At 36.2% G+C, this 12,766-nt stretch overlaps 1 protein-coding gene across 1 annotated transcript in view; it reads right to left on the bottom strand.

The window, feature by feature from the left end:
- The window catches only part of LOC128071492 (lymphocyte antigen 75-like), a 117,046-nt gene that overhangs the window by 35,698 nt on the left and 68,582 nt on the right, over positions 1–12,766 (bottom strand). Inside the window, exons 27-33 of the mRNA XM_052664324.1 lie at positions 12,359–12,526; positions 11,041–11,157; positions 9,065–9,259; positions 6,564–6,790; positions 4,878–5,046; positions 2,542–2,691; positions 7–129 (exon numbers count right to left, since the gene is read on the bottom strand). Coding sequence (XP_052520284.1) covers positions 7–129; positions 2,542–2,691; positions 4,878–5,046; positions 6,564–6,790; positions 9,065–9,259; positions 11,041–11,157; positions 12,359–12,526 — 1,149 coding nt within the window. The remainder of the gene's footprint in view (positions 1–6; positions 130–2,541; positions 2,692–4,877; positions 5,047–6,563; positions 6,791–9,064; positions 9,260–11,040; positions 11,158–12,358; positions 12,527–12,766) is intronic.

The raw sequence follows: 12,766 nt of genomic DNA, 5'->3' as shown, positions 1-12,766 counted from the left end.
ATTTACCGGCAGAAAGTTGAGATAATCCAAGCCAAACTCTCATGGTAATGTTATTATTTTCCCTCATTAGTCTGCTCACAAATTTATTCTCATCTTCATCCTTTATAGTAACGATAGTTGCAGAATGGGCTGTGGAAGGAAAACAAACCCTAAGTCAATTAGCTTTACGCCAACTAGGGAAGATTGAGGGCAGGAGGAGAAGGGGACAACAGAGGATGAGAAAGTTGGACGGCATCACTGACTCAATGGACATGAATTTGAGCAAACACTGGGAGACAGTGAAGGACAGGGAAGCCTGGTGTGCTTCAGCCCATGGGGTTGCAAAGAGTTGGACATGACTTAGTCATAGAACAACATCAAGATTAAGATCATGAAGATATTCAAACTTGACAGAGTGTATAGCATTAATACACAAAAGTATAGTGTTAATAGCTTCCAAAAACGTTAGAAATATTTCTAGACTGAAACTTTGTGTATATACATATCTGATGTCTCCTCAAAATGTTTACATGGTAATATTTCTGGGCCTTAGAACTACTTAACCAGTGAGATCTCCCTGTATGAATAGCTAGTCATAAGAAGTGGGGTATGTGATGGTAGAAATCTGTGTTCCCCGGTAGATTTTCAACACTCCCTCCTCAACAACCAGTTCTGTATAATAAGTTAACTTTAAATGTGCTTCTGCTAAAATGAAAATATAAGCGAATAGATTTGAGATGTTGGAGAGCATTAGCCTTCCTTTTAATATTATTTTATACATAAGTATACATGGTCATGATCTTAGGCATCTGGTCCCATCACTTCATGGGAAATAGATGGGGAAACAGTGGAAACAGTGTCAGACTTTGTTTTTTGGGGCTCTAAAGTCACTGCAGATGGTGATTGCAGCCATGAAATTAAAAGATGCTTACTCCTCAGAAGGAAAGTTATGACCAATCTAGATAGCATATTAAAAAGCAGAGATATTACTTTGTCAACAAAGGTCCATCTAGTCAAGGCTATGGTTTTTCCAGCGGTCCGGGATGGATGTGAGAGTTGGACTGTGAAGAAAGCTGAGTGCCGAAGAATTGATGCTTTTGAACTGTGGTATTGGAGAAGACTCTTGGGAGTCCCTTGGACTGCCAGGAGATCCAACCAGTCCATCCTAAAGGAGATCAGTTCTGGGTGTTCTTTGGAAGGACTGATGCTGAGGCTGAAACTCTAATACTTTGGCCACCTCATGCAAAGAGTTGACTCACTGGGAAAGACCCTGATGCTGGGAAGGTATGGGGGCAGGAGGAGAAGGGGATAACAGAGGATGAGATGGCTGGATGGCATCATCAACTCGATGCACATGAGTTTTGGTGAACTCCGGGAGTTGGTGATGGACAGGGGGGCCTGGCGTCCTTTGATTCATGGGGTCGCAGAATCGGACACGACTGAGCGACTGAACTGAACTGAACTAATATATGGTCATGCCATTGTATATTGTCCAAAATACAGTATGAAATTGAATGAGTGAGTATTCCTCAAGTTTGATAGGTTGCAGAGGTAACAGTACTATCACCAGCATCAGGCAAGGGATAGAAATAAAATAATACCTGGACTTGGAAACTAATCCAAAATGGAATCAAATAGTCTTCAATCCAAACCAGCTTATCCATACTTGAACTAAAGCATGTCTTTTGTGGTGTAAAGTATTAAAAGAAGGGCAAAGGAAAGCATTTTCTCCTCTATAGATCACCACAGTGTGCAGGTACTTTACCTTTTATAATACTAATCTCACATAAAAGTTTCCATCACGTTGTTAAGCAATAACAAGGAGATTTTTAAATCAGTGAAGTGTCTCCACAAGGTAGTAAAATAAATAAGATAAATGTCATCTGCCTAAATTGCTACCCAAGGATGCAGGTCTTTGAAATACTCTAGGTGGTCTCCCTAGAAGTTATTTCACAGTTTGGCTACTGTCTAAGATTCTCATGGGAGGGAATCTTTCATTTTAGTTAAATCTGAAGATTAAAAGTCCTGTCCCCTATAGTGTTCAGAGATGTGGGCCATGGGTCCGTTTTGCAGAATGAACAACCCATGCTTCTTGGGCTTTGTTACCCTGGTCAGGTTAAACTTACTTATTAATGACTAAGTAATGAAAAATCTACACTTTTGTATTTACTGCTTAATCAACTTTACAAAAAATCTGCTTCTTAATCCTTTCATCTGAGCATATCTAGCTGTATTTAAAATGGTTTCATTTGTCAGTATTTTCACATAATAGTTTATTTAGCAATTTTTTATTCTAGTTCTTCCCACTTACTTTTATATACCATCTACTTATTCTTATATTGATCATTTTTTAATGGCTGTTCCAATATTCCATTGAGTTCATATATAATAAAATATTTAACCATTTCTGTACCACTGGGCAATTAGGTTATAATGCTATTATAATTAGTGAATGCTTCACAAAGATTTTCAAAAACATAATATTTACTTTAAAAGGTTTCCTTAAGAAAAATTCTAATGACTAAATTATTGAGAAAAGAAAATCAACATATTCTAACTTACCAAGCTCTGAGCAAAACTGTCTGGCTTCTGAGAAACTGTGCAATGCCTGGTCAGACATGTAACAGTGGTCCCTGTACTGAATCCACTGGGACTTGTTCCCTTTTACTCCTGGACATCTTGATGAGTAAGTATAAGAGGACACCTCTTTAGCTGTAAAAAATGTTAGACATAACTGTGAAAACGTACAAAAAAATATGACTGGCTTTTAAAATCTCACTGACACCATGGTTTCTGTAGGTAAGAGGCACTCAACTTCAGTACACACCAGAGAGGGCTACAGCCCACACTCTGAGACGGCAATCTCATTAGCTTTTTGGAAAACCATTTTTAAAACTGAGAATACAGAGGAAAGTACTTAACTCTCTAAGATGAATTTAGACTAAAGTAAAAACAACTGGAAAGACAGAATCGAGAAGAAAAGACAAGGCTGGGTAGGCCTGTAACAAATTTGAAGTAACAATTAAAATTGTTTCTTTCTTTGGATTCCTTTTTGTATTGATCACAAAGACCTACTTTTCCCTTGCCATGAAAAAATCATACCCACACTGAAAACTTGGTAACTTGCTTACAAAGCACAACAGATCAGCACTAAAAAATCTGTCTCAAGCCAAAAAAAAAAAGCAGGTGTGGCTTCTAAGCTCTGAACAATTCCCCTGGTTTCCATGTAAACTGTTTAATTTTCAGCCGTTCTGTATAACACAAGAAGCCTGTGTAATGAAGCCTGTCCCCCTTAACACCATTGTTAATTCCAACTGAAGAGAGTATGAGAACTGGAAAGTAAATTGCCAACGTCCTGCTGAGCGGGTACAGATTATCTGAACCAAATATCTGATCTGGTACGGCCAGTCGCATACCCATACCATTGTTCTCTGCACATTACGCATGGGCTGCATGCCCTTCAGTCATTGAAGGCTTTCCTGCTTTTGTTCCTCATTGCAGTTTGGTAGATTTCTTCTCATTTATGATCCCTGTGATTCCAGAAGAATGGCTACTGCCCTTTTCTTCTCCACTGAGAGACTTCAGAACGGTTCTCCATTCCTTATTTTGCGTCTCAATCCTGTTTCTCCACTAGGGCTCAATCTTTTTTTGAAATCTAGCTATTTGATTGGCTTCTGCCTCCACACTTTTCACTAATGCCACTAGTTTGGGGTCTAAATCTTCCTTCAGTTTGAAAACTGACTACTCCTGGGTAAGTTTCCTAGCTGCAGATGACCAAAAGTCATCTAAAAGTTAACCTGCAAAGTCTGTAAGACTTGTGACAGTTCTTTGTAAGGCTGTGGTGGAGGAAGATGCCACTAACAAGTGCTTGATTCTATCATACTGGGAAAACAGTCTCTCTGACAAAAAGTACACTGCTGACTACTCTATCACTGCACAGGCAATGGTGCGTGTTGTTTCTTTAGATTGAAAACGTGCTGAACACTGGCTACCCGCGCATGGCTAGGACAGTGGACTTTTATGAATGGGTTGGCTTTAAAAACAATTCTTCATCCGCTGGGAACATATCGAAATGCCTTATCTTCAAAGCCTATTTGTTTCTAGTCAAAGCTGCAAATGTTTAGACGGCATATATTTTCTTTCCTTACTGTTCTTTAGGGAGTTTTGCTTTCAATTCTCACATTTTTTTTTTTCCCTGCAAGGGCCAGCCTTGTGATAAGTTTGTTATATTCCTGTAAAGAAGATTCCATTTTGTTTGAAAGGGGATAAAATATACATTATGTAAAATTTACCACTGTAACTATTTTTCACTGTATAGTTCAATGGCATGAAGTATATTCACATTATTAAGCAATCATCACCACCATCCACCTGGAAACTGTTTTATCTTGCAAAACTGAAACTCTGCTCCGATTAAATAATAACACCTCATTCTTTCTTCCCTGCAGCAATCACCATTCTACTTTCTATAGTAGGACTATTTGGAAAATGTTTAGTTACACAAAACATTTCTTTACTAGAGATTCTTTTCTATAAAAACTTTCAGAGCCATTAATATGGTAAATCACCTAAGATTTTTCTCAAATCTATATCCTGTGGAACCCTTTCTTAAAAAGGAGAATCTCACTCTTTGAAAAACACTGCTAAGTGAAATTAAAATTCACAAATTCTAGAGTAAAACTCACTGAGTAACAGAACAACTGAAAGTCTTTGAGAACAAATTCCTTGAATGGGCATATCATATTTGTTTCTCTTCACAAAGTATCAAAATTATTTTGCTAGGATTTGTGAATAAACCTTATTTAGTATCTATAAAAATTATTTTGCATACTTAATCAGGTACATAAAACAAATGTCATGTTTTAGTAAATATACAGCTATTTGAAATCAAGTCTTACATTCTGTAGGTTTATAACAAATAGCACCATCCTTAACAGAGTTGCAGCTTTCATGCTTCCAAATTCCTTTTGGATCCAAGACAACACAATTTCCAGCAGATTTTTTATCTTTCCATGGAATATAGTCAAAGGCACTGCTATCAGACCATTCAAAACTTGATTCACTTCCCTGTATTAAGAATAATAGTCATAATCTGAATTCATATGTATGACTGCAAAAGAACATTGAGATGAACATGCATACTTTAAGAAATATAGGAATGCCGTGTTAATTATTTGCTTATAAGTATTATAGATCTGAACATATTTGTAAAACCAGGGATTTACTTTTGATGCACTGATTTGAGACATTGCTCTGGCATATAATTTAAATAGGATTTTAGAGATAGAGTTACTACACTCTATCTCTAGATTTCTTTTTTTAAGGATGAGTTTATATAACACTAGAAATTATATGACATGGAAATGGCTTCCACTTGTCACAATTACAGGTTTACAACCCCTCATATTACTCTAAATATTGTTTTTTATGTTTAATAGCTTTGTGGTTTGTGTCCCTGGCTTGATTTTTTTCATATTACAGAAGTTATCAAGCACCAAGGGGCTGGAAGAGAAAAACAGTTCCCAAGAAATTCATATAGGAAGATTACTTTTGATTTGTCCTTAATTCTTAAATCCTAATTTGCCATCCTTTTACTTTTCCCAGTTTATTTAGATTAGACCTCCGTTCTAATCTCAACAGACTGTTTTTTTTGTATACCAGATATCATTATCAGTACATATATATATATATATACACTACTTAATAGGATTCAAATAGTGGCACAAAAGGCATGTTTACCAACAGAAGATTACTTTCAAATAGTGTCAATTTCTAGGGGGAAGTGGGGAGAAACTCTACATCTATATTTTAGATGTAGTTAAGAGTTTTACTTGGCACCTTATATAATTTTTTTAACTTTTATTTTGTATTGGGGTATAGTCAATTAACTGGAGAAGGAAATGGCAACCCACTCCATTGTTCTTGTCTGGAGAATCCCAGGGATGGCGGAGCCTGGTGGGCTGCCGTCTATGGGGTCGCACAGAGTCGGACACGACTGAAGCGACTTAGCAGCAGCATAGTCAATTAACAATGTTGTGATAGTTTCAGGTGATCAATAAAGGGACTCAGCCATACATATACAGGTATCTATTATCACCCCAATACAAATTTTGTGCTAATAATCCTCTATTAAGGAAAATATCATCACCCCCATTTGACAGATGAGGAAATAAGCTTGCAAAGGTATAATAACTTGCTTGTGGTCACCCAACATGTAGATAGAAGACCTGCCACTCATATTGGAACTCAGATTTTTCTGATCCCAAGCCATTCCCTTTTTACCAGCTCTCCAATTGGTCTATCCGGAATAGGTCACAGTGGTGTTGCTGAGATATTAATCTACTGAGTCCTTAGGATGGCTTGGCAGTGTCTAGGGCAGCTGCGGTCCTGGCCAGTTGCCCTAATGTACTCTACAAATACAATTTTCTATCTGTTCTACATTGTGAAAAGATAGAAAGCACTATAGTATGCAAATGCAATCCCAGGACTTAATCTGATGTTATACTTTGAGTTAATATTTTATGCTCAAATTTCCGACCCTCTAACATACTTGGAAAGTTTCTGGAAAACAAAACAAGACTTACATCGTGACTTGAGAGCCCAACCCATAGCGGAAATCCATCACGCTTTACGATATCTTCCAGAAAAAGCTGGCCATTTTGGTCATGAACACTTGCCAAATGACCTCCACTTTGAGAACATGCATTTAATGCTTCATACCATGTTACCTTTTTTTGAATAACATTATAAATACCATCTTCATATGGAATAAACTGTGGCAGAGTAGTATTATATTCTTCCTTGTAGTCAACTATAATATTTAAATTAAAAGTGTTAGTGATTAAATTTAAATTATTTAAAATACATAATTTGGGTAATATTAGACATACAATCATTTCAAAAGTTAAATAAAATTGGACTATAAGAAGGTCAAACACATACTTTATCTTATTGCCACAGCTTATTTAATAGGCTCTTAACTATTACAATTGTCTCAGTGATTAAAAAAAGGCACAAACACTGTCTTTCATTTAAGGAGCTCACATACTAATTGGGCACAGAAAACACCAGCACCTGAAATGAGGGCAAAACAATGAACCACTAGAACACTTGCGACTGGCTAGGAAAGGAAAGAGTCAACTGGATTAAGAGAGTCAGAAGACCTGCTTAATAAATTAGGTCTCCAGATTGTGGTTAGCTGAAATTAGTTCTAAAAAGAAATATGGTAACAAGAAAGTCAACTAAAAACAATCAAACAACCACAGTAATAACAAGACCACAATTACGAGGGTATTTCAAAGGGACACAAAAGCCATGTTAAAGAGCTCCAGCAGCCAAATCTGGATAAATTCAAGGAAAATATTAATATAGTCTATTATAGCCCAAAGTATAAAAAAATAACCATGAGCCCAAACTGATATGAATAAATGCCTAAATAAATTTTTAGATGGAAGAGAATAGACAACTCTCCTATGTAGAACTCCAAGTTATTTATATAGATACTCCCCACTGCAGGAAGGTAGAAAATAACTCTCCATTCCCTCAGTGAGGACTGAGTATGGTAACTTCCTTACAAAGAGCACGCTATGGGAGGTGGGAAGAAGAGCAACTCTGCAGTGGAGGAAGCTAACAAACATTACCTTGCCACAGGTGATCAAGGTCAAAATCCACCGTGACAAGAATAAGTTACATTGACAGCATATATCCTTCATAGGATGTGATGAGAATGACATTTTACCTCTTTGGCTTTTTCCCTAAACCCCAAACCCATAACCCCAGTTTACCCATGAGAAAAAGATCAGCCAACCCAAACTGAGGGACATTCTACAAATCACATGTCCAGTGCTTCTCAAAACTGTCAAGAGAAGTACGAAAATCTGAAAAACTATCATAGCCAAGAAGAACCTAAGCGAACGTGATGACTAAGTGTAATGTAGTACACTGGATGGATTCCTGAACACAAAAATAACATGAAGTAAAAACTAAGAATATCTGAACAATATATGGACTTTAGGTAATAATCATCTACGAATATTGGTTTATTTGTTGTAACAAGTGTCCCATACTTAAGACAGATGTCAACAACAGGGAAATCAGGTTACGGTATATATGGGAACCCTCTGCAATCTCTGCAACTTTTCTGCAAATCTAAAACTATTCTAAAATGAAAGTTTTATTAAAAAAAGAAAAGAAAGAAGGTAGAAGACATCATCGCAGGAAAAAAATCCCATAAATAAAGGTACAAGTGAGAAAGGGTATACACTGTACATGGGCAGTTAAGAGATCAGCCTGACAGGAAAAGATCTTTACCGAACCAAAAATGGTGGGAAAAATGGAGACTGGGAGGAAGCCTAGAAATTTAGAAGAGACACTGGTTTCTAAGAAGTCTCAGAGGCTTACAGGAACTCAAAATAACTGATAGTAGGGAATTCCTGGAGATTGTTGATAGAAGTGGTACATCCGAAAGTTATTCTCCAAGAGTATGAAGGGAAAAGGTGGGCCTAGATGTGACTGTGATGGGCTCCATTTAGCAGAGGGCTTAAAGCAGAATGGCCATAATAACAGTTTTTAAGCTGTAAAAAATTTAAACCTGATATGCATTAAAAAATAGACTTATTTAAGGAATTAGGCAAAGTTGAGAAACATTCATTTTTAGCCTAGACTGTCAAAACTACCCACACATACTTTCTTATGCATAGAAACTTTATCAATCCTTCAAGGCCCAACCAAGTTTTTCCTCTTCTCTTCAATGGCTTTTAGTTTTCATTATATCTGTTTTCACTGGTGTCTTTTGATTTCTCGATAAATGTAAGCCTGTACATACTAAATAACCTAAGACTAACCTACATAAAACAACAATAAACATTTAATGCTGTTTTCCCAACTGAATTCATTTTACTCCTTGAGATCAAGACCATGACAACAGGGAGTGTGTCTTCCTTTCTCTAAAACCTCCATAGTGCTTCTCATGATACTGAATACAGGGGAGCTACTCAAAAAATTCAATTGCATAATGCCCACTAGTGGAGCTAATGGCTTTACATTCTCTTTTGCTGGAGTAGAAACACTGCCTTAGCATACTTACCCATTTCAATTTTACAAGCCAGAATGCTGTGCTGGTGAAAGTATAGTAAGTCTTCAACAACATTAAAGGTTTGAATATCCCAGAAGCCATCAGTACTCAAGCCAGCAATAAACTTGCCATTTTTTATAGCTGGTCTTCCTGATCTCCAGTGTGTATATGACAGCGTGGTCTTATCAGACCACCTAAGAGAATTATCTAGAAAAGAAAATTTTTTTCTATGCTTAGAGATTAAATTAAGACTTGAATTATAGTTATGAGGTTAATATCTCAAACTCAAGAAATTTTCTCTTTTTCCCAACATTCTAAAGGTTGTATACTTATGTGTGTTTCTCTAAAACAGCTTCCAATTTTAACAGTAAACGCTTATTTTTAACATAGAAAGTACAAATTATAAATATGAAAACTAAAATTTATTTACAATTCTATCATCCTGAAATAATTTAACATTTTGTTGTTACTTCATCCAATATTCATTTTTTCTACATATATGTTTAATTATGATAAAAATTTATATAACTATGTAAAAAGTTAACATGTTATAAAACTAGTGGTAGAAAACTGGACTTAAACTATGCACAGTTTATGTGAACTGACTCTTTAGCTGCGGGGAGGTGAATGGGGGCTACTCTCTCATTGCTATGCACGGGCTTCTCCTTGCACTGGCTTCTCTGGCTCTAGGCACATGGGCCTCGCTGCTCCACGGCATGTGGGATCTTCCCGACCCAGGGATCAAATGAATGTCTCCTCCATTGGCAGGCAGATTCTTAATCCCTGGACCACCGGGGAAGTCCTCGATTGTTTCTGATAATGTAGCTAAGAAAGTACAGCAGAGGGTACAACTGAAATCTCTAACTATATCCTGGGCCTCGTTTCTGCTGCTCCACACAGGATCACTGTTTCCTCAGTTACTTTCAGGTAAAGCTAGAATTCTTGCCTGGAGAGCCCCATGGACACGGGAGCCTGGAGGGTGACAGTCCACGGGGTCGCAAATAGTTGGACTGATGACTAACACTTCCACTTTTTTTCACTGGGAAGCTTCTACCTAGTTCCTCTCCATTTTTTCCCATCCCCAAATCTGAGTATTCAAGCATCATTAGAGAAAAGACTTGGGCAACTAAATACTATCATGATGAACTTATCTTCAGCTGGCAACCCAAGTCTTAATTGCTTGATAGCTTAATTTTTGTTGACTCATCTGCAAGAAAATCTTGAGTAATTTTTAGAAAGAGACAGGTCAGATAGCAAAGAGCAGACTATTTTTAAAATGGCCAGATTTGAGTAATTTAGCTCCTTTGTCTACCCTACCTCTAGCTATCATTGTCCTGTGCCTCTCATTCAGCCCCCTCTTTGGGTAAATGTATGTTTTTGAGGCTTTATGCCCAGAGAGTGATTTTTTCCTAATTTCAGAACTTTATGATTTTTAGGACACCTCTTAATGAGTATCTTTCTAAACTGGTCTTACTTCTCCTATTATGAGTCTGTGTTTTTTAAAAGTTTCATAGCGATTATATCTTAGGTTTGTGGCATTTACAATCTCAAATATTCTAGTCCATTGACAGACTATGTGTCTCCTTTTTCTAATGTATACCCCAAGCCAATGATATAAACCCAAAAATGCAACATTAGAAGTGTATTTCTATTCTCACTCAGGTCATATGCCTAGAGCTATAAAGTAAGTATTAGACATTTCTGTGGGAGTGCAGTCATTTTTAGTTAGTCTTGTACTGCTAGGACGGAAAGTGGAAAAAGGAAATCATTTTCCACCATTAAACTCTAAGCTTGGTGGTAAAGGTATTTTAGTGGCAGGGCAGAGACACAAAACCTGTCTTGGTATCTGTGCAAGTTATGCTAAGTACATAATTATAATTTTGTATGTTGATAAATACTTTGAAAACTATACTTTTACAGTGTGATAAACAAGTAGTTCATAATGAAGTATGAATATAGAAAAAAAAAACAGTAGAGTTACAACTTACTTTCATAAGTGATACCTAACATGACCCATGAAGCCATGTAATTGTAATGTAGAAGCTGCTCAAGAACAAAGTTGTTCTCGTTTTCATCTCGAATACTCAGAATATGTGATTTTGGATCTGGTAAATAAAAAAATAGCCAATAATTGAAATAATTATTTAGAACACTTTGTTTGATAGATTTAGCAGTTTTTACTTCCCAGTTTAATACACTTCAAAACAAACAACAGTAGGAAATAAGTAAGAGATATAGATTAAAACCATCTTGTACTACAATGAATAGGTTGAGAAGTTTTCAAACATTTTGATCTTAAATTTGGTCTCATAGAATAGTGAAAAACTAGAAGTTGAGTAGAGAATTTGAAACACTGATTTGCTTTTCCTCACAAGGCTTATTTTGAGTTGGTATAAATCCACATATATTAATGATACAATGTCAAAGACTATAACAAACAAAACCTCTTGAATGGGCTAAAAGTCAAAAATCTTCCTTTTCCTTAGAGATCACTGTTTCACAGGAAGGTTTTAAAAGTTTAATATTTCCCAAAGTGTGTTCCTCAGGGTTTCCTCAGAAGAGAGTTACATTGAAAAGAGCTTTACAAACATTGGTTAACCAAAATTAAACTACTTCATTCATGCCAGTATTTCTTAAAGTACATGCTAATGTATATTTGATAATGTTTTAACAGGAAACAAAGATGTGTGACATTTCTTATCCTTGTTCTTTTACTAAGAATTTTTTTTTTTTAATAGAACACCTCTTAAAAGTAGTGTTCCACAGAGCACACTTTGAGGAACAATGGTTTGATATCTTCCACAGGAATTTTCCACAAAGTTGATGCAGCCACTGGTAAAAAGTCACAGATCCTCAGTGGATCTCACAGGAAATATCTGGACAACCTTGAGAGCTAAAAGTAGGCAATATGTATTTCTTTTAAGCAGAGCTGCTTCTTTACAGCTTATCTAAGCTTTCAACCACTCAAACTGACCTGTTTTCTCTTTGCCCGCAGCCTAAGTTGATTTAACATCCCATTCTCTAGTCTCAGTGTCATTTCTTTTCCGTTGTAAGTAGAATCCACTTTGTTTATACACGTGAAGACAGACTAGTTCTCTAATGGACAGGTTAAAAATGAAGGAACTCCTATACTTCCATTTTCACTAAGCACAAAGTTTAATACTTTGTCATTGACAATGCAGAAATGAGGAGATGGATATTTTTGAGTTCTAGTTACTACTGCTAATTAGAAATATTTATAATATACTCAGGTGAGATTCATTTAAGAGCATAATGTAACATACAATGGCTATATAACATACTTACTCAGTGTCTGGCATTTAGAATGAACTTCATCTTGTGTTGTTACTCTGTATCTATTTTCTGTTATCAAGAAATTGTAGCAAGAGTTCTGAAATGGTATCCATGGAGTACTTAGAACAGGAGATGGACACTGAAAACTGTCAACTGGTTTGACCTCTTTCTTAGTCTCATCTAGAAAAAGAATTAATGGTAAGAATTCTAATTACATATACAAATATTAAATCGTGTTCATAGTAATTAGACCTGATTTGTAGGAAATATTCAGGAAGCCAAGAAATAATAACTTAGTGATGCTTGTTCTGTTTATGCTTGAATAAAATGTGACCTCTTAACTGGCTTTCTGTAGGAAAGAAAATTATAATTTTCTTTCCCCGATGTGGAATGAGTAGAATAATATGGATAATGAAGTGT

This window comes from Budorcas taxicolor, chromosome 2 (assembly GCF_023091745.1).
Source record: "Budorcas taxicolor isolate Tak-1 chromosome 2, Takin1.1, whole genome shotgun sequence".
Lineage (NCBI taxonomy): Eukaryota > Metazoa > Chordata > Mammalia > Artiodactyla > Bovidae > Budorcas > Budorcas taxicolor.
The sequence above is the reverse complement of the archived record's forward strand: the minus strand, read 5'-3'. Positions and strand labels throughout refer to the sequence as shown.